The sequence below is a fragment of the Cheilinus undulatus genome, linkage group 8 (genome assembly GCF_018320785.1).
Source record: "Cheilinus undulatus linkage group 8, ASM1832078v1, whole genome shotgun sequence".
In the NCBI taxonomy this organism is placed as follows: Eukaryota; Metazoa; Chordata; class Actinopteri; order Labriformes; family Labridae; genus Cheilinus; species Cheilinus undulatus.
In genome coordinates, this window is record NC_054872.1 from 53,896,159 (window position 1) to 53,923,172 (window position 27,014).

Below are 27,014 nucleotides of genomic sequence, written 5' to 3' on the forward strand. Positions count from 1 at the left end.
AAGAACCCAGAACCACATCTAAAGACCTGCAGGCCTCATGGACTCAGTTAAGGTCAGAGTTCATGATTCAAGAAACAGACTGGGCAACAGTGGCATCATGGGAGGGTTCCAAGGACAAAACAACTGCTGACCACAGACAATCTTTCCCTCATGTTGACTCACCTTTGTCAGCAACTTCTGGAAAACTGGGTGGAACTGGTGAGGAAACCCTCGCTCCTCACCAGTTCCACCCACTTTTCCAGAAGTTGCCGACTCGTGCCTTCTGTGGATATTCCTTTAAAACAGTGTTACTCAACCCTGCTCAACCAAAGAGCCAAACTGTTAAAAAATGGATTCGCAAGAGCCACAATCTAAGAGGTGAAAACTGGCAAAAACGGCCTAAAGTAGCAATAAAAATAAGTTAAAGGAGGCAAAAATGGTCAAACAGCAGCAAAAATGGGTGAAAAGAGGCAAAAATGGGGAGAAAAAGAGGAAAAATGGTCAAAAAGTAGCAGAAACAGGTGAGAAGTGACAAAAAGAATGAGTTACAGGTGGAAAAAATGGTCAAAAAGTGGCAAAATCATGGCAAAAAAATGAGTGAAAAGTGACTGAAAATGGGCAAAAAGCAGTGAAGACTGGCAAAATAGGAAACAAGTGGTATGTAATTGAAAAAGGTAGCTTAAATGGACAAAAGGTGGCAAAAAAACTGTGAAAAAGGGCAAAATGGGGACAAAAGTGGAAAAAATGGGCAAAAAGTGGAAAAAAAAGTGTGAAAAAGGGAGAAAATGGGGAAAAAGCGCCAAAATGAAGAGGCAAAAAATGGGCAAAAAATAGGAAAAAAGGGGTCTTTAATAGCAAAAGGTAGCTTAAATGGGCAAAAAACGGTGAAAAATGGACAAAAGTGGCCAAAAGAAGAGGCAAAAATTTGGGGAAAAAAAGGAAACAAGTGGTATTTAATGGCAAAAGGTAGCTTAAATGGAAAAAAGTGGCAAAACAATGGTGAAAAAAGGAAAAAATGGGGAAAGGGTGGCAAAAAGAAGCAAAAAATGGGTGTTTAATGGCAAAAGATAGCTTAAATTGCTGACAAGTGGCAAAAATGGTTAAAATGTTAACAAAAATGTCCTTTTTGAAGGGTTTTCTGGGGGAATAATATCTAAAATAAGGACATAAAAGAGCCACACGTTGAGTATCACTGCTTTAAAATAGCCAGTTAGAAAGACTGGGATTTGTTGTCAAGGCCGGATGTGAGAGAAAAAGTCTGCTTACTGGGACTCTGACACTAGAAGAAGAGATGAGAACTAATTTCCACCATTAGATTTCTGCTCTAAGCTCAGACTCTGGTATGGTGACAGCCCTCGCTGGAGAATGATTTCATGATCAACAGCCAGGTTTGAACATCGACCAGCGCCACAGCTGCCTCCAAGGATGATCAGGATTTAGTCCGTTAAATATCATTCATGTTACAAACACATATTTTACATGGTCCATGAGTCTGCTCGTCTTCTGAGCTGTGTAAGATTCTACAGTTCGGTCTGAAGGAGTCGAGCACGGACTCCTCCTCCTCCTCGGGTGGGGTGAATCGGTTGGTTCTGCTGCAGGAGCAAGGGATGAAACAATGAATGATTTATTCTTTTAGAGGAGAGGGTCTGCCACTCTGCAGGCTGGGAGCATGCTGCCTAAAACAACCAAAATCCCCCCAGACATGGAGACGACTTCACCGAGTGGCGGAGCGAGTCAGGGGGTTGAAGCAGTTTCTTACGGGTCCTAACGCGGAATAATTCTTCTGGGTTATATTAGTTAAAGCGGTGTTAGTATTTTCCTCCTGTGGGAGCTGAATCTGTTCCTGCCGCTCGGTCACAACGATGGTTTCTTTTTCTGGGACAGACATGCGATGAGAGCATGACAACAACAGCGAGAGGGGCGTCTTTTTTTTCTCTTTTGGTGAGCATTCTTCCCCTCGTCCACACAGCCGAGGAGACACAGAACAGTCGTAGAAATGGACGTCATGGTTTTGTTTTAAAAACTTCTTTTGTTTGAGAAACGACTGCAGGATTCTTTTACAGATGTCGTAGAGATTAGAGACAGAGAGTGTTACTATGATCACAACAGTGTGTGGGTGCATGTATGAGTGCGTCTTCTGTACATCGAGTCCGTCTCTCCCTCAGTACTCGCTCAGGTTGTGCCATTTAGAGATCTGCCGGCGGGGGTTTTCGCAGACCTCCCTCCAGTGGGAGGCGCCAGAGGGGTTGGGGCTGTGGAGGCCGAGCAGCAGGCGGCCCAGAACCTCGTTCTTGGTGGTCCGGTCGAAGTCGACGACCAGGAACTCTACAGAGATCTCGGGCAGCAGCTCTGGTGGGATGTCATAGATGAAGGACTCGTTGAAGACCGGGTTCAGAGTGCACTTCTTCACGTGGGTCTTCTTCTTGGCGATGCGTTTACGACCATAGAATACGTTGACCTTCACGTACGGGTCTGTGGAGGAACGAAGAAAAAACGAGAGATGGAACCACGTTAACATGATAGACCAGTGTTACTCAACCAAAGAGCCAAACTGGTGAAAAATACCTTTGCAAAAGCCAATATCTAAGAGGTGAAGCAAAAACAGCTTGAAGTAGCAATAACGATAAGTTAAAGGTGGCAAAAATGGTCAAAAAGCAACAAAAATGGGGTAAAATGGAGATAAAAGTGGAAAAGGGATCAGAAAGTAGCAAAAAATGGGGGAGAAGTGACAAAAAAATAAGTTATAGGTGACATAAAATGGTACAAATGCAGCAAAAATGAGTGAAAATTACTAAAATGGGAAAAAGCAGTCAAGAGTGGCAAAAAATGGGCAAAAAATAGGAAACAAGTGGTATATAGTGGCAAAAGGGAGCTGAAATTGGTGAAAATTGGGAGAAAAAAATGGTGAAAAGTTGCAAAAAATTGTCAAAATGGGCAAGAAGTAGGAAGAGTTGTATTTATGCTAAAAGATAGCTTGAATGGGTGAAAAGTAGCAAAAAAGTTGGCGAAAAAGGGCAAAAATGTGATAAGTGGCAAAAGGGGCAACAGAGGAAACAAGTGATATATAGTGGCAAAAGGTAGCTTAAATGGGTGAAAAATGGCAAAAATTGGTGAAAAAGGGCAAAAATGGGATAAAAGTGGTAAAAAAATGTTTAGAAAGTTGCAACAAAAGTGTCAAAATGGGCAAAGAAGTAGGAAAAAAAGAGGCATTTAATGGCAAAGTTAGCTTAAATGGGTGAAAAATGGTGAAAATTGGTGAAAAAGGGCAAAAGTGGGATAAAAGTGTCAAAAATGTGCAAAAACTGGGAAAAAGTGGTATTTAATGACAAAATGTAGCGTAAATGGGTGAAAATTGGGAGAAAAATGGTGGAAAAGGGCAAAAATGGGATAGAGTGGCAAAAAATGGGCAAAAAGGTAGGAAAAAAAAAGGTATTTAATGACAAAGGTACCTTAAATGGGTAAAAAAGTGGCAAAAAATTGTGAAAAAGGGCAAAAAAGTTTCCCTTTTCTAAGGTTTCCTGGGGGAATAATATTAAAAACTAGAAAAGCACTCAGAGAGTGCAGACCTCCACCATTAGCCCTATCTCCCAATGGTACAGAATCCTTTAAAAGTTCCTAGATCCAGACAATGATCCGGATCAGTCCCAAAGTCTAATCAGTTCTTCCTTATGCCATTTCTGACATTTCCTGAAAATTTTCATCAAAATCTGTCCACAACTTTTTGAGTTATGCTGCTAACAAACTAACTAACCCACCTGATCACATGACCTCCTTGGCGGAGGTAATAAACTCATACTTGATTCACAATAGAACCTTTCAGGAAAATATTAGCTCATTTAGAATTTGATGGCAGCAACACATCTCAAAAAGTAGGGACAGGGTAACAAAAGGCTGGAAAAGTAAGTGGTACTGATGAAAAACAGCTGGAGGAGTATTTTACAACTACTGAGGTTAATTATCATGGAGAGAAGAAGCCATATGTGAACAGGATCCAGAAACAACGTGGTCCATCTTCTCTGGACCAAAGCCCATTTAACATGGACTGAGGAAACATGGAAAACTGTTCTGTGGTCAGAGGAAACCTTAATGCCGTGTCCTGTGGACTAAAGAGGATCTGGAGCATCCAGCTGGTCCTCCTGGCTCAGGTCTAAAGCCTGCATCTCTGATGGTATGGGGTTGCATTAGTGCCTATGGCGTGGGCAGCTCTAACATCTGGAAAGGAACTATCAATGCTGAACAGTAGAGAGAGCTTTTAGAGACACATATGCTCAACAAAGAAGAGCCAGGACTGTAGAGCAGCTAGAATCCTACATCAGACAAGAATGGGACAACATTCCTCTCCTCACTTCCAGACGTTTACAGACTGTTATTAAAGAAGACAATGGTAAACACGGTCCTGTCCCTACTTTTTTGACATGTGTTGCTGCCATCAGATTCTAAATGAGCTGATATTTTCCTGAAATGTTAAAATGTCTCAGTTTAACTCTGATCTGTTGTTTCTGTTCTACTGAGAATCAAATATGAGTTTATGAGATTAGACAATCGTTGACATTTTACACAGTGACCCAACTTTTTTTGTGATCGGGGTTGTTCTATAAATCACTAAATTTGTGGAGATCATAACATTTTAAAACATGAGATATGAAAAAGTCACATGACAACAGTTTTTATCTCCAGCAGAGGGCGCTCTCACACTGACAGAAGAACAGCTGAAAGACTAAAGGACTAAAAATGTCCTTTAATTTAACTTTATTCTCATTTTATCTGAATAAATCAAAGATTCCTTCATGAAATCATTGTTTGATGTCATTCATCTCCGTCCCTGCAGAGGAACTGCAGTCAGAGCTAGACTCAGACCCAGAACCAAGTCAGACTGTCACTTCCTCTGAGTCACACAGAGTGCTGCAGCGCCCCCTGCTGCTCAGATGCTGTACTCACTGGCTGACAGGCCGGTGATGTCCATCTTTGGGAGGTGTCGAGCCTTCAGGACCACCACGCTGAGACGGTGGGACACCGGCTGATAGGACAGAGATGCCAGCAGCTCGCCACGACTCTCACACTGAAAACACACAAACACACACACCCCCCCACACACACACACACACACACACAGCTCTGTTAGAGAGAATTCAGAGGTAGAGGTGGACCATCATGGAGGGTAGTAACTGTTAGAGACGGTGCTTTGGCTGGTCTGGGTTAGTGTTGCAGCGCTGCAGCTCTTCATCTACGGCAGCTTAAACAACCGTTTAAAGGTGTGTTTGAACCTGTGACTTTCTCTTCTAAGTCCACGCTGAGTCAAAGATCCCGGCTGTAAACTAGCTGCAGAAACTCACCGGTACAGCAGCTAAAGCTAACTCAATGCTAAACACACTAAGGTTGTCAAGCTCTTCACAATAAAAGTCTGCGGCTGATATTTTTCTGAAACCAGGAGACGTGTTCCAGTCATGAGCAGCTCCACATCCTCATCAGGAGAGATGAAACATAAACATGGAGCTCAGTTAGAAGGAAGTGAACACAGAGAGACATGTAAACTCTGCTCAGACGTAACGTCAGTCTGCCTTCAGAGGCTTGTTTAAGGGGAGTAGGGGTCAACCCTCAGCCATCACCAGGGACGTTTCTGTCCATTTGGTCTGATCTGTCCTCTTTCTCTGCTCACCATTCTGGCTGTGTTAGTGCATATGGCCTCATTTTTTTTTAACAAAGTTTCTTTCTAGACAGATTTTTGAATTCTAATTTCAATTTCTCTAACAGGTCAGAGACACACTGAAAAAATTTTACTACCCTTTAAAGCCCTGAAGGACAAAAATGTCCACCTCCAAAAAACTGCTATAAAAACTTGACAGATTCATATTTTTTCGGCTTTTTTTTTCATAAATCTCTTAAACAACTGCAGCTGTGCTCAAAACTACCAAACATTCAATCATTTTGAGGATTTTAACCCTTTAAATGCCAGTTTGATTACTTAAAGTCAATGTCGTTTTTATGAAAAAATGTGAAATCTTCCTCAAACCAAAGGTTGGATGTCTGGGGCATTATTTCTAAATCCAGCTTGGACATGTCAGTGATTAACCAAAATATTGACTTTAATGCATTTTTAGTTTTTGTGTAACATCTGATTTAAAATTTACTACCCTTTGGAGTCATTAAGGACAAAAACGTCCACTTCCAAAAATGTCAATAAAAATAGTATAATTTAATATTTTTTTCTGTTTTTTTTTGGTCAGATCTTTTGATCATCTTCAGTTGTGATCAATACAATCAAATATTGAATAATTTCAGGATTTTAACCCTTTAAATGCCAGTTTGATTACAGGATGGTCATATTTTTTCTAAAAAACACTGAAAACAGTCATTATTTTCCAGATAACTAATGTTGGGGGGTGGGGATGTTTTTTTAAATCAGGCCTGGGTATAGGCCTGGGTGATATGGCCTAAAAATCATATCAGGGTATTTTTCTTGCCGTTGACGATAACGGTATTATATCACGGTATTACAAATTTTTTAAATCCAAATTCAAGTGTTATTAACCCCCTTCTCCCCTTAAAACAAGACTTTGATGGCATACTCAATTTATCTCTAAGTATAGGAACACAGAAAACATGTTTTTTTTAAGTCTCTGTAGGTTTACTTCTGTCTAACTGCTCTCCAAGGTTCACATTTCATCTCTAACCTGATGAGGTGTGTTAAGCTGCTAATGACTTGAACACGTTTCCTAGTGAAGGCGTTCACAATAAAAGCGTTTCAGAAAAATAACAGCCACAGACTTTTATTTTGAAGAGCTTGATGAAAGTACTGTGTTTAGTACTGAGTTAGCTTAGCTTTGGTAGCCTACCGGAGAATACAGCTAGTTTACAGCAGCTTTTCTGACCTCATTTAACACCGCAGCCTGGATCTTTGACTCACTGTGGACTTAGAAAAGAAAGTCACAAGTTAAAATACACTTTTAAACGGTTGTTTATGACATTGTAAGAGGAAGAGCTGCAGCGCTGGGCTCTGAGACCAGCTAAAGCAGCACTTAGCTTGTGTTTCAGCCCCAGGTAGACTGACAGAGACGGCTCACTGACTTAGCTGCGGTACAGCCGTCACACTTTGAGAGGAACAAACATGTTTTTGCCTGCTAAGTCACACTGAGGCAGGTACGACGTGAGTGACGTCATTAACAAGCCTTATCGCGATTGGTCGGCAGGGTCCAAATCTCTACCGTAGGCCATATTTATATCATTTATACCGTCTGCCGCATAAACCGCACACCCCTACCTGGGTATGTCAAACAGTAGCCAAAATATTGACTCTGATGAATTATTAGTTTCTGTGTAGCATCTGATTTAAAATTTACTACCCTTTAGAGTCATTAAGGACAAAAAAGTCTACTTCCAAAAATGTCATTAAAAATAGTATAATTTAATATTTTTTTCTGCTTGTTTTGGTCAAATCTTTTGATCATCTTCAGTTCTGATCAATACAATCAAATATTGAATAGTTTTCAGGATTTTAACCCTTTAAATACCAGTTTGATGACAGGATGGTCATATTTTTTCTAAAAAACCCCACACAAAACAGTCATTATTTTCCAGATAACTAATGTTGGGGGATGGGGGATGTTTTTTTTAAGTCAGTCCTTGGTATGTCAAACATTAGCCCAAATACTGACTTGGATGAATTATTAGTTTTTATGTAGCATCAGATTTAATATTTACTACCCTTTAGAGTCACTTGTAGACAAAAACGTTCCACTGACTCCCATTCAAACCACATTTTTTGACCTTTTAGTAATCAAACTGGCATTTAAAGGGTTAAAATCCTCAAAATGATTGAATGTTTGGTAGTTTTGAGCACAGCTGAAGTTGTTAAAGAGATGTATGCAAAAAAAGCCAAAAAAAAGATCAAACCGGTTAAATTTTTATAGTAGTTTATTGGAAGTGGACATTTTTGTCCTTAAGGGCTTTAAAGGTAGTAAATTACAGCGATGCCTGAGGGTTAACAACATTGGGGTTTGGACTGAAAAACATGATCTCTGTTTAATTTTGTAATAGTGTGATATAACACCGTTACTGCCAAAGGTAAGACAAACACAGTGATATGATTTTTGGGCCATATCGCCGAGACCTACCCTAATCCAGACCAGGACTGGAATCAGGACTCAGGTCTGAGTTAAAGCTGACACCCTCTGACTCAACAACACGCTCACATTCTCCTAAATCTAACTAACCTGATTAAGAGCAGACAGAGCTGAGCTCACATCCACGCTGACGGCAGCATTTAGTCAGCAGCCACACCACGACCACGACGACAACAACAACAACAACAACAACAACAACAACAACACAGTCCCACACGGAGGAGTGAGAGGACTCTGAGTCACAGTACCAGGACAGTTCATGGCAGTTTGTTTCTGAGGGAGGACGGTAGTATCAATCCTCCTCCTCCTCCTCCTCCTCTGTATTTTATCCCTGTTTTAAGTTGCTTTTATGAGTTTTTACTAGTTTTACTTGTGTTTAACGTTGACTCTGGATTGTACATCATGATCGCCACCATGGCAAACTTCTATTGGCACTTTTTATCCTGGCGTTGCTTTCACAAGGCCAAACGCCACCTGTGCGGGAGGGAAACAACCTGAGAGATGCGCTATTGTCTCTCCGAGCTATGGGTGCCTCGCCCCTGAGGATACACGGCGACCTGCAAACCTGAGGACATGCCTCAGGAGAAGGGGACAGAAAGGAGGAGTCCACCAGCGTCCACCATCAATGATCCTCAGAAATGTCAGACCAACCCCCATGTGGAACTTCTGTGTCTAACTAAGACCTTTTTATTTGCCTCATGAATTTGGGAATATCCTCCTCTGCACTGTTTACGTCCCACCAGGGATGTAGCACGGGTGGGAAAGGGGACTGATTACCTGGGCCCACAGCAGGGAGCGGCCCTGCAGTGAAAAGTGTGTTTGTACCCATTTTTTCTTCGTATTCTTCAAAAATACATTAAAATGCACATATACACTGCCTGGCCAAAAAAAAAGTGGCCACCTGGATTTAACTAAGCAGATAGGCACGAGCCTCCTATTGGATAATTACTGCATGGGCGATTATCTTTCAGCTCAATACAAGATCTTGGTGAAAAAATAACACAACACTGGATGGAAATAAATCTTGTGACATTGCAGAAGCTTATCGAAACAATGCCACAGCGAATGTGTGCTGTAATCAAAGCCAAAGGCGGTCCAACGAAATATTAGAGTGTGTGACCTCTTTTTGGTGGTGACTTTTTTTTTGGCCAGGCAGTGTATTTGTAAAAAATGATGCAACATTTTTTGCTTGGCCAGCAAGGGGGGGCCTGTGTAATACTCTTTCCCTAGCCACGCCCCTGGTCCCACCCAGCGGCAATGCTGCGAGCGCAGCAGCCCAAATCAATGACTGTGTGCACCACCGACTTTCACTCACCCCAGAGGATCGGGTTTTCATCCTCAGGGATTTCAATCACTGCAAACTCCAACTGCCACTGCCTGGTTTCCACCAGAACATGAAATACGGGACCAGAGAAGATAAGATCTTAGATGAATGCTACGGTAACATGACCGACGCCTATGTAAGCAAAGCCAGGACCCATGTGGAGAGTCTAGGATCCAGACTGCAACCACGATTGTATTTTTATGTAGACTGAGAGTCTCCAGAGTCCAGCAGAAGCTAATGATGCTGGATCGTTTCCCACCTAAAGACGGCTTCAGTCATCAGGGAGGTCCCTGTGAACCTGTAGGATTGTGGGTAATGTAGTCCTGTTGAACATGTTTTCAAGCACCTACGAACTCTGCTCTCTATCTCTCTACATAAGGAAAAAAAAGCTCCTTTAAGAGCCGCTAGACCTCGCCCCCTCACCTGCATGTTCCTCTTGCTGATTTGCTGACTCAGGTGGACACGTCCCGTGCTCGGGTCGACGCCCTTCAGTGGCACGACGGCCTCCCCGATGACATCATCGCGTGCGAAGCGGTCAAAGCTGAGCACCAGGAAGTGCAGGGTGAGCTCGGGGAGCGCGCTGTACGCCACGCCGTAGAAGGTGAAGGTCTCGTCAAAGAGTGGGTCCAGGGTCTTCCTGAGCACCCGGGTCTTGACGCGGTGCTTCTTCTCAGGCAGGATGGTCATCTTCACGTAGGGGTCTGAGCTGCCGGCTTGCTCGTCCATGGCGGGGAGGCCCCGGGCCCCCACGATGGTCACCACCAGAGCCTTCTTGGGGAAGTTGTAGTCGACCGTGAGGCTGATGGAGCCCAGGCTGGGCTCGGGTTCAGGGTCCGAGGAGGCGGGGGTGAAGGGGGACGCCGTCTTGCTGCTGGTCTGGCTACTGCTGGCTGAGCTGCTGTCCAGGCAGCAGTAGTCCGCTCGCACTGGCAGCGCCCGCTCTAGACGGGCCTGTCCATGGGCGGGGCCTGATCCTGCAGGGGGGACCAGGTGACTCATCTGCAGCTGCCCTGGTACGTCCAGGATGTTGTTCTCCGCATCCACCAGCACCATGCCCCGCCCCGTAGCACCAGGACAGCCTCGCTCGCCGTCACGGTCAGAGCGGTCGGCTCGCCGGATACCTCGTACGATCCTCTTGCTGCTGCTGAGGGACTCTGGGTAAATGCTGATGCCCTTCAGCATGTGGATGAACTTGTAGGGGGGGTCTTCGGCGTCACAGTACCGGTCGCCATGCAGCTTGTAGCGCCCAGAGATTCTGAGGTAACGCCGCTGACAAAAGGACCAGAGCAGAACCAGAACCACCACCACCAGGACCAGAACGCCTGCGCCCAGGAAGCCCGCCAGGACCGGGGACATGGCTGAGACACAGAGGGGAGGGGGGACAGAAGGAAACAGAGATTAAACAACAGGATCCTTAAAGATTCACGACGCCGAGGTCAGATAACCAACCACAGTTTAATTCACATTCCCAGGTCAAAGGTCAAACCAACATGGAGGCATGTGACATTTCTCAGTGCATGGAGACAGAGCGGGAACGGACAAGTTTTCAGTCTCTGACCCCTAAAATAACAGCCCTGGAGACCATGGACCCCCACCATCTCTGCTAGGGGTGGAAGTTGATACGATTTTATTGATATTGATGCCTTATCGATTCTGAAGGTTGAAGGTTTAGGGAAAATAATCTAACTGCGATTTTTTCACCCAACACTGCAATTTAACATGTGATTATTCTTCAGGTTCCTCATCTTACAAACCGTTCTATATTATAACACACAAAACTATTTAACCCCAAAAATTTATATCCAATCTCCCAAAATCTACAAATAAATATTCAAAAATTCTAAGACATTAACTAAAAAAAAAAAAAAAAAAAAAAAATCAAAGCACCCCCCCCCCCCCAAAATTCAAATCAACTTCTTAAAAATGTACAAATACATTCCTCAAATTTTCATGAAATTACCTAAAGGTTTCAAAGCTAACTACCCCAGAGATTTGAATCAAATTTCCCAAAATGTACAAATAAATGTTAAAAATCTCCATTAAAATACCTAAAATTTTCTAAACAAATTTCCAAAGAAATTCAAATCAAATTCCCAAAAATTTAAAAAGAAATTTATCAAACTTTCAAGAAGATACTTTCAATTTTCAAAGCAAATTTCCCCCCAAAATTCAAATTAAATTCCTAAAAATGTAAAAATAAATTTCTCAAATTTCTGCAAAAATATCTACAAATTTCTCAGGAAAAATCCCTTAAAATTCAAACCAATCAAACAAAAATGTTTTATTGCAAATTTGATCTGAATTGTGATGAAGGGAGTGATGATTTCATGGATTTCTTATTTTGAAGAAGACAAAAATATACAAAAACAAGGAAAGTAGGAACTTTTGTCAACTGTTCTATAAAATATTGGCACTTGAATGTTTGCATTATGTGTAGAGTAAAACACCTCTGCTTAAAAAAATGTATTAAACTGGTATTTCAGAACACATTTCAGGTCAAAGAGATATTTACCCCCTGCGGTTGTAAAACTGCTGTAGGTCACATTGTGATTTAATCTATGTTTTGATTAATTGCCCAGCCCTAATCGATTCCTTCCTGTGAATTTTCTGATTGGATGACTAAAAATGTTGAACACCAGTGTTTGGGAGGAGAACATGCTAAAACATATCTGTAGGATCCACGTCTGAGTCACTGATAGGGAAATGTTCCTGTCCCTAACCCTGGAGGAGGTCAGAGTGTACCATGCTGCTGAAACACTCTGTAAATGTAGATGTAAGGCTGTGGGTGTGCACATCACTGAGATTCAAACACTCATCTGACTCGGTTTGGCTTCAACCAAACGTGGAGAACCCTCAGGGCCACTTTTATCAACCCTGCACTTAAAGGAGAACCTGAGGATGGTCCAGGTCTCAGAGGACTCAAGTGTTTGAGTGAAACTGATCCTGCTGAGGGGGAGGGAGGAAGCAGAGGAGGAGGAGGAGGGAGGGGTGGGAGACGGGCGGGGCGAAGAGGAAGAGCGGCGCGAGGAGGAGGAGTCAGAGGAGCTCTTTGTTCACTGCATACAGAGGAGGATTGTTGTCCTGGTGTCTCTCACAAGGACACACTGATGCAGCAAAGACCCCCCTCCCCCACACACACACACACACACACACACACACAAGCATGGAGACGTAGGGATGTAGCAGAGGTCTGGATAGTTAGGGATGGAATCTACTGTCGTCTCTGATGATGATTTTATCTCTAAAGACCTAAACCTCTCCATCAGCAGTGCCTCAGACCAGTACCTTAGACCAGTACCTCAGACCACTACCTTAGACCAGTACCTCAGACCAGTACCTCAGACCAGTACCTCAGACCACTACCTTAGACCAGTACCTCAGACCAGTACCTTAGACCAGTACCTCAGACCAGTACCTCAGACCACTACCTTAGACCAGTACCTCAGACCAGTACCTCAGACCAGTACCTCAGACCAGTACCTCAGACCAGTGCCTCAGACCAGTACCTCAGACCACTACCTTAGACCAGTACCTCAGACCAGTACCTCAGACCAGTACCTCAGACCAGTACCTCAGACCACTACCTTAGACCAGTACCTCAGACCAGTACCTCAGACCACTACCTTAGACCAGTACCTCAGACCAGTACCTCAGACCAGTACCTCAGACCACTACCTTAGACCAGTACCTCAGACCAGTACCTCAGACCAGTACCTCAGACCACTACCTTAGACCAGTACCTCAGACCAGTACCTCAGACCAGTACCTTAGACCAGTACCTCAGACCAGTACCTCAGACCACTACCTTAGACCAGTACCTCAGACCAGTACCTCAGACCACTACCTCAGACCAGTACCTCAGACCAGTACCTCAGACCACTACCTTAGACCAGTACCTCAGACCAGTACCTCAGACCAGTACCTCAGACCAGTACCTCAGACCAGTACCTCAGACCAATACCTCAGACCAGTACCTCAGACCAATACCTCAGACCAGTACCTCAGACCAGTACCTCAGACCAATACCTCAGACCAATACCTCAGACCAGTACCTCAGACCAGTACCTCAGACCAGTGCCTCAGACCAATACCTCAGACCAGTACCTCAGACCAGTACCTCAGACCAATACCTCAGACCAGTACCTCAGACCAGTACCTCAGACCAATACCTCAGACCAGTACCTCAGACCAATACCTCAGACCAATATCTCAGACCAATACCTCAGACCAGTACCTCAGACCAATACCTCAGACCAGTACCTCAGACCAGTACCTCAGACCAATACCTCAGACCAGTACCTCAGACCAGTACCTTAGACCAGTACCTCAGACCACTACCTTAGACCAGTACCTCAGACCAGTACCTCAGACCAGTACCTCAGACCACTACCTTAGACCAGTACCTCAGACCAGTACCTTAGACCAGTACCTCAGACCAGTACCTCAGACCACTACCTTAGACCAGTACCTCAGACCAGTACCTCAGACCAGTACCTCAGACCAGTACCTCAGACCAGTGCCTCAGACCAGTACCTCAGACCACTACCTTAGACCAGTACCTCAGACCAGTACCTCAGACCAGTACCTCAGACCAGTACCTCAGACCAGTACCTCAGACCACTACCTTAGACCAGTACCTCAGACCAGTACCTCAGACCACTACCTTAGACCAGTACCTCAGACCAGTACCTCAGACCAGTACCTCAGACCACTACCTTAGACCAGTACCTCAGACCAGTACCTCAGACCAGTACCTCAGACCACTACCTTAGACCAGTACCTCAGACCAGTACCTCAGACCAGTACCTTAGACCAGTACCTCAGACCAGTACCTCAGACCACTACCTTAGACCAGTACCTCAGACCAGTACCTCAGACCACTACCTCAGACCAGTACCTCAGACCAGTACCTCAGACCACTACCTTAGACCAGTACCTCAGACCAGTACCTCAGACCAGTACCTCAGACCAGTACCTCAGACCAGTACCTCAGACCAATACCTCAGACCAGTACCTCAGACCAATACCTCAGACCAGTACCTCAGACCAGTACCTCAGACCAATACCTCAGACCAATACCTCAGACCAGTACCTCAGACCAGTACCTCAGACCAGTGCCTCAGACCAATACCTCAGACCAGTACCTCAGACCAGTACCTCAGACCAATACCTCAGACCAGTACCTCAGACCAGTACCTCAGACCAATACCTCAGACCAGTACCTCAGACCAATACCTCAGACCAATATCTCAGACCAATACCTCAGACCAGTACCTCAGACCAATACCTCAGACCAGTACCTCAGACCAGTACCTCAGACCAATACCTCAGACCAGTACCTCAGACCAATACCTCAGACCAGTACCTCAGACCAGTACCTCAGACCAATACCTCAGACCAGTACCTCAGACCAGTACCTCAGACCAGTACCTCAGACCAGTGTCTCAGACTAGTACCTCAGACCAGTACCTCAGACCAGTACCTCAGACCAGTACCTCAGACCAGTACCTCAGACCAGTACCTCAGACCAGTACCTCAGACCAATACCTCAGACCAGTGCCTCAGACCAGTGCCTCAGACCAGTGCCTCAGACCAGTACCTCATACCAGTACCTCAGACCAGTACCTCAGACCAATGCCTCAGACCAGTGCCTCAGACCAGTACCTCAGACCAGTACCTCAGACCAGTGCCTCAGACCAGTGCCTCAGACCAGTACCTCAGACCAGTACCTCAGACCAGTACCTCAGACCAGTACCTCAGACCAGTACCTCAGACCAGTACCTCAGACCAATACCTCAGACCAGTACCTCAGACCAGTACCTCAGACCAATACCTCAGACCAGTGCCTCAGACCAGTGCCTCAGACCAGTGCCTCAGACCAGTACCTCATACCAGTACCTCAGACCAGTACCTCAGACCAATACCTCAGACCAGTGCCTCAGACCAGTACCTCAGACCAGTACCTCAGACCAGTACCTCAGACCAGTACCTCAGACCACTACCTCAGACCAGTACCTCAGACCAGTGCCTCAGACCAGTACCTCAGACCAGTACCTCAGACCAGTGCCTCAGACCAGTACCTCAGACCAGTACCTCAGACCAATACCTCAGACCAGTGCCTCAGACCAGTACCTCAGACCAGTACCTCAGACCAATACCTCAGACCAGTGCCTCAGACCAGTGCCTCAGACCAGTACCTCAGACCAGTACCTCAGACCAATACCTCAGACCAGTGCCTCAGACCAGTGCCTCAGACCAGTGCCTCAGACCAGTACCTCAGACCAGTACCTCAGACCAGTGCCTCAGACCAGTACCTCAGACCAGTACCTCAGACCAATACCTCAGACCAGTGCCTCAGACCAGTACCTCAGACCAGTACCTCAGACCAATACCTCAGACCAGTGCCTCAGACCAGTGCCTCAGACCAGTACCTCAGACCAGTACCTCAGACCAATACCTCAGACCAGTGCCTCAGACCAGTACCTCAGACCAGTACCTCAGAGCCAGCTCTTCATATGGCCCGTGTAGCAGAGGAAGGACTGCATCAAACACTGCAGGTGGACTGTAAACTGCTCACAGAGCAAACATGTCTGCCTATGTTTCCACTGCTACTGTCTACACAGCATCATTCCTGGAGGAAATATGACTCCCTCCAGACATGCTGCTGAATGCTGTCCTACAGTTTACATCAGGGGTGTCAAACTCAAGGCCCGGGGGCCAAATCTGGCCCGTGGTGCAGTTAAACCCAGCCCACCAGATCATTTATCTTTTTTACAACTGTCCCACCAGTCTGAGGTCTGCAGATTTCCTCCAGTATAAAAAATGGGAACTTAACCTTGATGATTTATAACATCCTTGTTGAGTCATAAAAATTAGAAAAAGTAAAAAGTAAAAATAATTGGATAAAAAGTCAGGAATGTAGGGAAGAAATTAGTGTTTTCTCTATATTTTCAATTTTGCATCTCACAGTTAAAAATGGCTAATGGCAAAAAATGGTGGAAACGATGATAAAATTGGATTTTTAATGAACATAAATGGGTTAAAGTAGCAAAAACTGCCACAAAAAGTGGTCAAAGGGGATTAAAAAGCAGCTGAAGTGGCTTTAAAGAGCAAATAACTGGTGGAAATTCGGTGGGAAGGGATAAAAAATTGATACAAAATGACAAAAATGGTTAACTGTGGTTAAAATTTGCAAAAAGGGGTGTAAAAAGTAGTAAATAACAGAGGGTCAACAGAGGCACAGATGGGAGAAAGTGGCAAGAATTGGTTAGAAGGGTTTAAAATTGCCTATTCAATCACTGCATGGCTTTATTTCACATACAGGAAGGACTGTCCAGAAACTTCCTAGAAGGTGGTTGGATGGTGCTCTACCTGTCACATTCATTACAGCCAATCAGAGCGGCCAGACAAACTCAGGTAGGAGACATGTGCAGCTCTGGGAGTAACCTGAGCTCGACAGACAGCTGATGATGTTGGTGGATAAAACTCATGCCAGGGCCGGTCAGGAGGAAAGCAAAGAAAAGCTTTCAGCGCTCTTTATTTCTTATTTATTTCTTTGCTCTTTATCGATGAAGTCTTTAAGACTGTAAGTCCAGAGGAGACTAAATGGTTAAACACAGCTGAGAGGGTTTGTTCTGGTAATGAGGGTCTGGTGAGTTTGGGTGACTGAATGGAACCACTAGGAGAAGACACGACCTGTCAGCATTAAAGTAAGAACTCCTCTGTCTCTGAAAACCTTAGGAAACATCTGAGATACTGACCCCCGATAAAACATAAATACAGTACAGGAAAGGACACTAGATATTTCAGCACTGAAACATACACACTGCTGGCCCAAAGACTTAAAGATGGTAGGAAACTGGCCGGTCCGGATCATCTAGAGCCGTGTTTTTAAAGTTGTCAGCTGATTTTTTTTACGTGTGGTCTGACCTGTCTGGATGTCTCCGTGCTTCCTCTGTTAAAGGAGGAGACCTAAACAGTTACAGGCCCATCTCTAAACCGTGTCTTAGCCCCGGGGCTGGAATCTCTGGTGAGTGACCAACTTAAAGAGTTTTGATTGGCCAACAATGTTTGATGTGTTTATCAGATTAAACACAGCCCTACCGGGGCTGCTGCAGAGGTAGGCAGTGATTTTATAGAGTCCTGGGACAGTAAGGAGCTCTGAGCGGCTCTTTTTATTGACTCGTTGAGACAGACTGCACTGATTGGCTCTGTCTGAACGAACAGATGAATCCAGGAGAAGAGTGTGCAGGCTTCACTTCTAAGTACTCCAGGTTAAAAACGGAGTTCTCCAGGGCTCAGTCTTAGAGCCGCTGGTACTTCCTCTTTATATCAACAGTGTTTATCATAATGTCCCGTTATTACTAGGGATGTCCCGATCAGATGTTTTCACTTCCGATACAATACCGATATTTCAGCTTTGAGTATCGGCCGATACCGATAAGGGCTGATACGATATCGGCATGAATCATACATACTTTCATTACTTATTTTGTAGTAGGGGAGAGTGGGGGGATTTGTGCCAAAGGGAGAGTAGTGCCACTCCTTGTTTATAGAAAACCATAGAAGAAACTGGTCATGTGACCACATATATTTGAAGAGCCATCCAGTTTACTCATCCTGTATAAAAGAGAGACACATGGCATGAGAGGTAAGCACATTTTAGCTCAAAAAACTGATTTTTGCCTTTTAGAGTAAAATTTCTATGATCAAGGTTTTTTGATTGTTGTGTCTGAACAACATGTTCTAGTGCTTTATTAGGCTACACAATGAGTCTATACAGTTAGCATGATGTTAGCTCTAAACTGCTGGATCATGCTAGTTTTTCAAAAATACTGGGGGTGGGGGGATTTGTGCCAAAGGGCCTGGGTTAAGTTGTGCCAGTGCCACACCCATAAACCCAGACCCACAGACACATCCAAACCCTGACACCCACACAACCAGACCCACACACCCAGAGACACAAATCCCAGACCAACAGGCCTAGACCCTAACCCACACACCCGCTCACCCAGACCCACCCACCCTCACAAATCGACACACGGAGACCTACACACCTAGAACCCAGTGAAGAAAGGGCAAGAACAGTTGGAGGAGTGAGGAGGTGGACCTCATCAGTGTTAGATTTACCTGCTGTTTGTTTAATTCAGCTAACTCTGATTTCACTTTAGAGGTCGCTCTGTTGTGAAAGAGCAGTTTATTCAGTTTCTAACTGGCCTAAGCCACAATGAGATGTTCAGAACTGGCCAATATCACTCTGTTAAATGATTCACAAATATCACATATTGTGTATTAAAGATTTTTGTGTTTCCTCAAAAACTAGAAAATATGACTTATTCCATTAGTTTAACAGGGTGATGAAATCTAAATAAAACTTAAATGAGTAACTTTGTATTGAATTTGTCTCGCTTTTATAGAGCATTATAGTTTATGAGATTCAAATGTTCTGTTTTACTTTAATTATCCTCAATAATCACTGGCACAATTTACCCCAACGTATTCTCCCCAAAGGCACAACTTACCCCGCACCGGGGGCAAGTTGTGCCACGAGACCACTTTTTTTCTGAAAGCTGTATTTCTTAAACAGTTTATTTCAGATCCAAAGTTACTGTTCCCAGGGATGAACCACGTCCTGGAATATGTGTACAGACTTAAGTTGGAGGCATTTCTGTCATGGCCTCACTTTAAAATCACTTTGAGTAAAAACTGGCACATCTCACCCCACTCTCCCCTATGGAATGTTAGAAAAGGCTTGATCATGTGATTTCACTCAGAGAACAGGTCAGCAACAGTAGGTAGGAGAAAAACTGACCCATTTATTATTAACCAATGGGTTACATACATTTTGACCTTAAACATGAGCACACTCTACAATTAAATAGAATAAATCAACAATAAATTAGACAAGCCTGAAAAATGACCTCAATAAATCCAATAAAAACAAATCAGACTTTTAAAGTGCAAAATAACAAACGAAGTTCACCTCAGTTATTTTTTACTGCCAGTGTGTGGTGGGAACAACTGAGGGCAGAGAAAAGAAACACACAGTATTGTCTACTGTCCAACTGCTCAAAGTTAAGAGTCCACTGCTCCAACTTCAGAATAAACATCTCACCCTGATATCAAGAGCAGAAAACAAATAATAATCGCCCAGTGAACTAAATTCCTAACTAAACCCTTCCTACTCCTCCATCTCCACTTTCTGCAGTCCGAGCATGATGTGGAGATTCTTTTGAAGAAGATGAGCATTTCGGCATGCCGTGCCCCTCAGTGATAACTGATGCTGTGCTAAAGAGCCTCTCGCTCTCGACACTCGTGCAGGGAGCACAGAGGAACTTAGCTGCTGCTGGCAGAGTGGGGAGTCGAGCTTGGCTGGCTCTCCAATAAAGTAAAGGATTGTTCTTATGTTCAACAGTGGCCTCACAGAGGTAGCTCTCCATTTGTCCCGTAGGAGTTTATCACACTTTCCAAATGTTTCGTCGGTTGTTTGAAGGACCCAGAGCCTTGTTGTGTCTTCGCCGTCTTGTGAAAATCCTCATGCTGTTTTCTGTGATGCTTCTTCAAATGCCCGATGAGATCGGTCGTTTTAAACTTCCCCGGTCCTTTGCCACCACGGGGAACTTGTGCGTGGCAAGTTTTGCACTCAGCTGCAACGTCTTTATCTGACTTTAACAAAAAATACTGCGACACGGCCGACATCACTCCCACTCCTTGCTACTGTGTTAGCGGTTAGCGCTCAAGCACGCTGTTGTGGGCTCTGCGTGCTGGATCCTGTGGCGCTGCTGGATAGAAGTGCTGGAGCTGAGTCTGGAATGGACTGCTTGTATCGGAGTGCTTAAATCGGAGATTTTAGATGTGATCCGCTATAATCCGATAGTCGTTTTTTTGCTGATATCGGACCGATATCTGATATCATTATTGGATCGGGACACCTCTAGTTATTACACTGATGTTCAGTTAGAGCAGGGCTCATTAAGGACATCTGCACAAGGGCCAGATTTAGTCTTGACAGAAGCTGGGTTTCCATTACAGTTTTTCGCAAAATAAAAGTGATATTTCTTAAATTTCGATTAAGTACAATTGAATGCGTTTCCATTGAAGGGAGTTTTGGGCGTAGGCCTTGCAATTCTCCTAAAATCTCATCTCCCAGGAATCCGCTGCAGGGAAGCTTGACGCTCAAAACCTGTTGCGTGCTACGGTTTAAGTTACATCCAGGGCTTGACGTTAACTTTTTGCTCACTGGCCACCATGGCTACTTGTATTTGAAAAGTTACTAGCCACTGAGCATTTCCAATGGCCATAATTGTGTTGATGGGAAACTATGTGTTACATGCCAAACTGGGTATGTCTGGTATGAGATGAAACACATACTCCATTTCCTTGTTTAATGGATACTAAGATTATTCTAACATTAAAACATTGAGTTTGAATTAGCTTTGTTTAAAAATCAGAAATGCAGCTGGTTCCATCTAATTCTCACTCAGACAAATGCCCACCAGAGAATGCTGTGGTTGTCACACTGATAAATTCCACTGGCCAAGTTACTAGTTAGGGTCAATCTGGTACCTGTCCAGCTGAAATCCACCCGCATTTGGCTAGTTGGCCGGTGTAAATGTCAAGCCCTGGTTACATCTACGGCGAGTGCCTTGATCATTTTGAACAAAAGACGAAGGCAGCGTACGATAGTTCAGAGGTAAAGTCCGTATGTACGGTAAAAGCCACGCATAAGGTTAGAAGTATGATGTTAAGAAAAGTCTCGTCTCGTCTTCTAACCACACGTACTGCCAAGTTGTCTCGGAGTGACTGGTCAAATGTGAGGTCAATCTCAAACTGTTTGAATATGAATTGTTTTTGGGCTGGATTTAACAGATGCAGACATTGAAAACCAAAGAATACTCTAAAACCACAACATTTTCTTTTCCTGTTTTCTGAATTTAAAGATCTTCTGGGGGCCAGACAGGAAGCTTTGGGGGGCCTGATTTGGCCCCCGGGCCGCCAGTTGACAATCAGTGAGTTCTATGCTGATGATGCTCTGCTCCGACAGATCCAGACTCTCTGTCTCTTACAGGAAGTTGTAATTCTCTGATAGGGATGGGGATCATTAATGTTATTGACATCGATACTGTTATCGATGCTCCTTATTGATCTGAGTCCTCATCGATACCACTAACGATACTCTGCTGTAGTCCGGGGTAAAGACAAAATGAAGACAAAGACTTGGAATAGAAGTGGTGAAAGCTGAGCTGTGTTTGAGTTCAAATGTCATGATTCTGTCTGTAACATATACCTTAAGGCCCAATCCTAATTCTCCCCTTAACCCTCAGCCTTAACCCTCAATCTTAACCCTCAGCCTTAACCCTCAGTCTTAACCCTCAATCTTAACCCTCAGCCTTAACCCTCAGCCTTAACCCTCAATCTTAACCCTCAATCTTAACCCTCAATCTTAACCCTCAGCCTTAACCCTCAGCCTTAACCCTCAGCCTTAACCCTCAGTCTTAACCCTCAGCCTTAACCCTCAGTCTTAACCCTCAGCCTTAACCCTCAGCCTTAACCCTCAGCCTTAACCCTCAGTCTTAACCATCAGCCTTAACCCTCAGCCTTAACCCTCAGTCTTAACCCTCAGTCTTAACCCTCAGCCTTAACCCTCAGTCTTAACCCTCAGCCTTAACCCTCAGCCTTAACCCTCAGCCTTAACCCTCAGCCTTAACCCTCAGCCTTAACCCTCAGTCTTAACCCTCAGCCTTAACCCTCAGCCTTAACCCTCATCCTTAACCCTCAGCCTTAACCCTCAGCCTTAACCCTCAGTCTTAACCCTCAGCCTTAACCCTCAGCCTTAACCCTCAATCTTAACCCTCAGCCTTAACCCTCAATCTTAACCCTCAGCCTTAACCCTCAGCCTTAACCCTCAATCTTAACCCTCAGCCTTAACCCTCAATCTTAACCCTCAGCCTTAACCCTCAGCCTTAACCCTCAGTCTTAACCCTCAGCCTTAACCCTCAGTCTTAACCCTCAGCCTTAACCCTCAGTCTTAACCATCAGCCTTAACCCTCAGCCTTAACCCTCAGCCTTAACCCTCAGCCTTAACCCTCAGTCTTAACCCTCAGCCTTAACCCTCAGCCTTAACCATCAGCCTTAACCCTCAGCCTTAACCCTCAGTCTTAACCCTCAGCCTTAACCCTCAGTCTTAACCCTCAGCCTTAACCCTCAGCCTTAACCCTCAGTCTTAACCCTCAGCCTTAACCCTCAGTCTTAACCCTCAGCCTTAACCCTCAGCCTTAACCCTCAATCTTAACCCTCAGCCTTAACCCTCAGCCTTAACCCTCAGCCTTAACCCTCAGCCTTAACCCTCAGCCTTAACCCTCAATCTTAACCATCAGCCTTAACCCTCAGCCTTAACCCTCAGCCTTAACCCTCAATCTTAACCATCAGCCTTAACCCTCAGCCTTAACCCTCAGTCTTAACCCTCAATCTTAACCCTCAGCCTTAACCCTCAGCCTTAACCCTCAATCTTAACCCTCAGCCTTAACCCTCAGCCTTAACCCTCATCCTTAACCATCAGCCTTAACCATCAGCCTTAACCCTCAGCCTTAACCCTCAATCTTAACCCTCAGCCTTAACCCTCATCCTTAACCCTCAGCCTTAACCCTCAGCCTTAACCCTCAATCTTAACCCTCAGCCTTAACCCTCATCCTTAACCCTCAATCTTAACCCTCAGCCTTAACCCTCAGCCTTAACCCTCAGCCTTAACCCTCAGCCTTAACCCTCAATCTTAACCATCAGCCTTAACCCTCAGCCTTAACCCTCAGCCTTAACCCTCAATCTTAACCATCAGCCTTAACCCTCAGCCTTAACCATCAGCCTTAACCCTCAGCCTTAACCCTCAATCTTAACCCTCAGCCTTAACCCTCAGCCTTAACCCTCAATCTTAACCCTCAGCCTTAACCCTCAGCCTTAACCCTCATCCTTAACCATCAGCCTTAACCCTCAGCCTTAACCCTCAATCTTAATCCTCAGTCTTAGTCCTCAGTCTTAACTCGCCCCTCTAAACCAAGTGTAAAGGCCTCCTCTGCTTGAGCTTCTTGGGGCCCCACATGATCTGCCAGTGGGTACTAAGTTCATCATAACGGTCCAAAATGATGAAATGTTGCTGCTGTGCAGGCTCTGTCAGGTGAATTCAGTGTTACATTAGTCTGTGTATGCGCGCAGACTCGATCTTAGTGCCGCTATCTTTGAGTTTGTAACTTTGTTTCCGCGCTGCTTCCTCTTGTCTTCTTCTCGTCTCACCGTCTGTCAGCCTCACGTCCATCGGCTGTTGGCTGTGGCATCATCAATCAGAAGATCAACAGAAGCAGCAACAGGTGGTTGTGTACTTCAGCGGTAAACTTAGTGAAACAGACTCTCTCTCAGCGCCACAGAGTCCACTGTTAGCTCCAAAAACCGCAGTTTTAGCACCATTTAAAGGCGCCCTGCTTGTTGTCTGACAGGCAGAGCAGAGACACACACTCTCACCAGCGCACACACATGAACACACACACTCACCTATGCGTCATGTCCAACACTGTTGAAGCTCATATGAACAAAAAGCACACAAAAACGATCAGTTAATCTATTTCTCTACATTACAGCAAACGTGTTACTAACAGCAATACAGATGTCCTTAAAGAGGATGAGAATCAGTTTGATTTTACTGATGCAGCTCTTCATATCTCTGTCTGCTGTAAACAGTGTTTAAAGTACTTTAAAATAATCTAAATGCCTTTATTATGATTATTGTAATTGTGGCAGTGAGTGTATAGTGTAGTAAAATAAAGATGTGGTAGACTATTAAAATGAAAGGTTTGATTTGAAGAGCATTAAAATGTTCAGTTAGAGTCAGAGTTAGACAAGATAAACTGTAAGCATTAATAGCCTGTTCAGTACAAGAGAAGTTAGTTTAAACATGTCTGAATAGACCTGAATGCTTTATGACTTTCAGTTGTATAAAGGACATATTATCCACCCATCTATTAAACAAAAGTGTAAAATCTCGTCTCATGAGAGTCTCGTCACACCCCTAATAAAGACATAAAATACTGTGTCTTTAAAAATGAGGCTGTAAACCAGTGATGCTCAGCGTGTGGCTCTTTTATGTCTTAATTTCAAATATTATTGCCCCAGAAAACCTTAAAAAAGGAAAATTTGACCTCAGAAATTACACATTGCAAGTCACATAAATCCGTTTGTTTCCCACACAGTAGGGTTAAATTGTCATCCTCTGTTTTTGTCTGCATATTTCCATCGCTCTCATTTGCATTGTTTGCTCCTTGAATTCCATTTTTACTGCTTTAAGCCCATTTTTGACACGTTTATCCAGCTGTTTGCCACTTTTGGCTCATTTAAGCTGCCCTTTGCAATTAAATGCCACTAATTTCCCATTTTGCCACTCTTTGATGCTTATTGCCCATTTTTGCCACCTTTAAGCTGATTTCTTCCCATTTTAGTCACTTTTCACTTTTTCTCTCCACGTTTTTGCCACTCTTGGACCGTTTTTGCCACATGTGACTCATTCTTTCATCAATTTTCAGCCATTTTTGCCACTGTCTGCCCTGTTTTTCCACTTTTCTCCCAGTGTTTGCTGCTTTAAGCCCATTTTTGCCACGTCTTTATGTCCCTTTTTGATACGTTTCTTCTGCTTTTTGTAATGTTTGCCCCTTTTTGACACTTCTTGCCCATTTCAGCTGTATTTTGCGATTAAATGCCACTTTTTACCCAATCTCCCATCTTTTTTTCTGATTTTTGCCCATTTTGGTCACTTTTTACAACGTTTTAACTCATTATTTGGTCACTTCTGCCCATTTTTGCCACCTTTCCCGTCTTAGATTGTGGCTCCTGCAGGTGTATTTTTCAACAGTCTGGCTCTCTGGTTGAGCAGGGCTGGGTAACGCTGCTCTAAACTGACAGACTTGTGCTTCATTCGGTCAGACTTTCTTCCCCATCAGTAGTGAGCATGTGTGACCTTCTGAGTTTTAGTGATGATAAATCAACAGCTGTAAAGACTTGAACTGTGAAACTGTCAGGGTTTTAGTGGGTTGTCTTTATTTCAGAGTGGCTCTAGAGCTCCATCATACGTCAGACTCGTTAAAATCTCTGATGCAACAGTGAACCGTTCATTCCTGCTCCATCTCTCTGATCGCTCAGCTGATCGATAATCAATCAGGATAACCGTTTATCAGCGCTGAAAGCTTTAATCTCTGCCTCTCCACAGCACCAGCTCCGGATACAGACATGACGTCACCCTCTACCCACCCCGACGGGCACGCGCACGCACACTGAGGCAGACTGTGCGTAGGAGCACGAGACCGCCCTGATTGACGCGTCTATCGGGATGATGTTATTTTTCTGTGGGGTTAATTTGTAAAAATAAAACTCAATTAAAGATATTTTAAGGTTTTTTTCTCTATCAGTCCACAAAAAAAAAAAAAACAACAGAAAGAGTGAATATTTTGTCCTTCATGGATTCAGCCTCTCTGGTGTGAAATCAAACCAGCTGAAATGGTCTCACGAGCCCAGGCAGGAGAAATGATGCTATTTAGGCGGGAAATATTAATATTCAGGGATGAAATTAAGCTGAAAATATCGAAGACGGTAAAAGAAGAGCGAAGGGTGTTGGCATCACAAGGCTTCACCAACCGACAACAATCCAAGATGACACAGGACATTTACGACAGCAGAGCGGTTAAAACCACGACAAAATGGCGCCAAATCCTGATAGAACGAGACAAGGAAGAGTTAGGAAAGCTATTTCAGCGTGAAACAGCAGAGAGATGGAGCAGACAGGCCCTGGTACTCACCGTAGGCGGGTCCCAGCTCGATCATGTCCGCCATTTTGTGGATGAGGGCAGGATGCGGAGCTGACGGAGCGGGGAGAAGAGCACTCAGATGGAGAGGACACCGACTGACGACCGCGCGCTTTTACTTCACATCCATCCAGAAGGACGACGAGGAGGGAAATCACCGAAAAGCAGCCGCTGATCCGGGGGAGAAAGTCCTCATATGTCCGCGGACGGAGCTCGGAGCCGTCGACGTCTCTGCCGCTGCTCCGCTCGGTGCACAGTGATGCTCGCGCGAGGATGCAGGGAGGCTGCGCGGAGGAGCTCGCGATGAGACTGGACCAGGATCGTCTAATAGAGTGATGACTCACTCTGTATTATATGTTGGGGCAGTTTAGTTAGGCCAAAGACATGCAGGATATCTGAACATTTATTTTGGAGACTCAACGGTTTTTCTCAAGTTTTGAGGAACAAACATAATTCTACGGAAGAGGTTAGGGGCCACTGAACAAAAAAAAAAAAGAATAAAGAGATACTTGTTTTTTTTTTTCAATTTTGAGAATAAAGTCAGATTTCTGATTTCATCTCAGTCTCGTCACACTAAAACCTTTATTCACTGTGAAACAGTATTTACTTCACAGTGAAATGTTGTTGAAATTTAAACATTCTTCACAGCTAAAACAACTGTTTAAACAACAGAAGGTGTATCTCTGAAACAAAGACCCTCCAAACCTTCATTCAAACCAACACCCTTTTAAAACAACTACATTTTTATTTATTTAA

At 44.3% G+C, this 27,014-nt stretch overlaps 1 protein-coding gene across 1 annotated transcript; it reads right to left on the reverse strand.

The window, feature by feature from the left end:
• Window positions 1-1,059: 1,059 nt before the first annotated feature.
• On the reverse strand, window positions 1,060-26,499 carry syt11b (synaptotagmin XIb). The gene is made up of 4 exons (XM_041792819.1): window positions 26,253-26,499; window positions 9,847-10,781; window positions 4,918-5,038; window positions 1,060-2,451 (listed from the first exon to the last, which is right to left on the reverse strand). Exons 1-4 carry the CDS (start codon window positions 26,284-26,286, stop codon window positions 2,141-2,143), a joined length of 1,401 nt encoding a protein of 466 aa, XP_041648753.1. The 5' UTR covers window positions 26,287-26,499; the 3' UTR covers window positions 1,060-2,140.
• Between the last annotated feature and the right edge of the window lie 515 nt (window positions 26,500-27,014).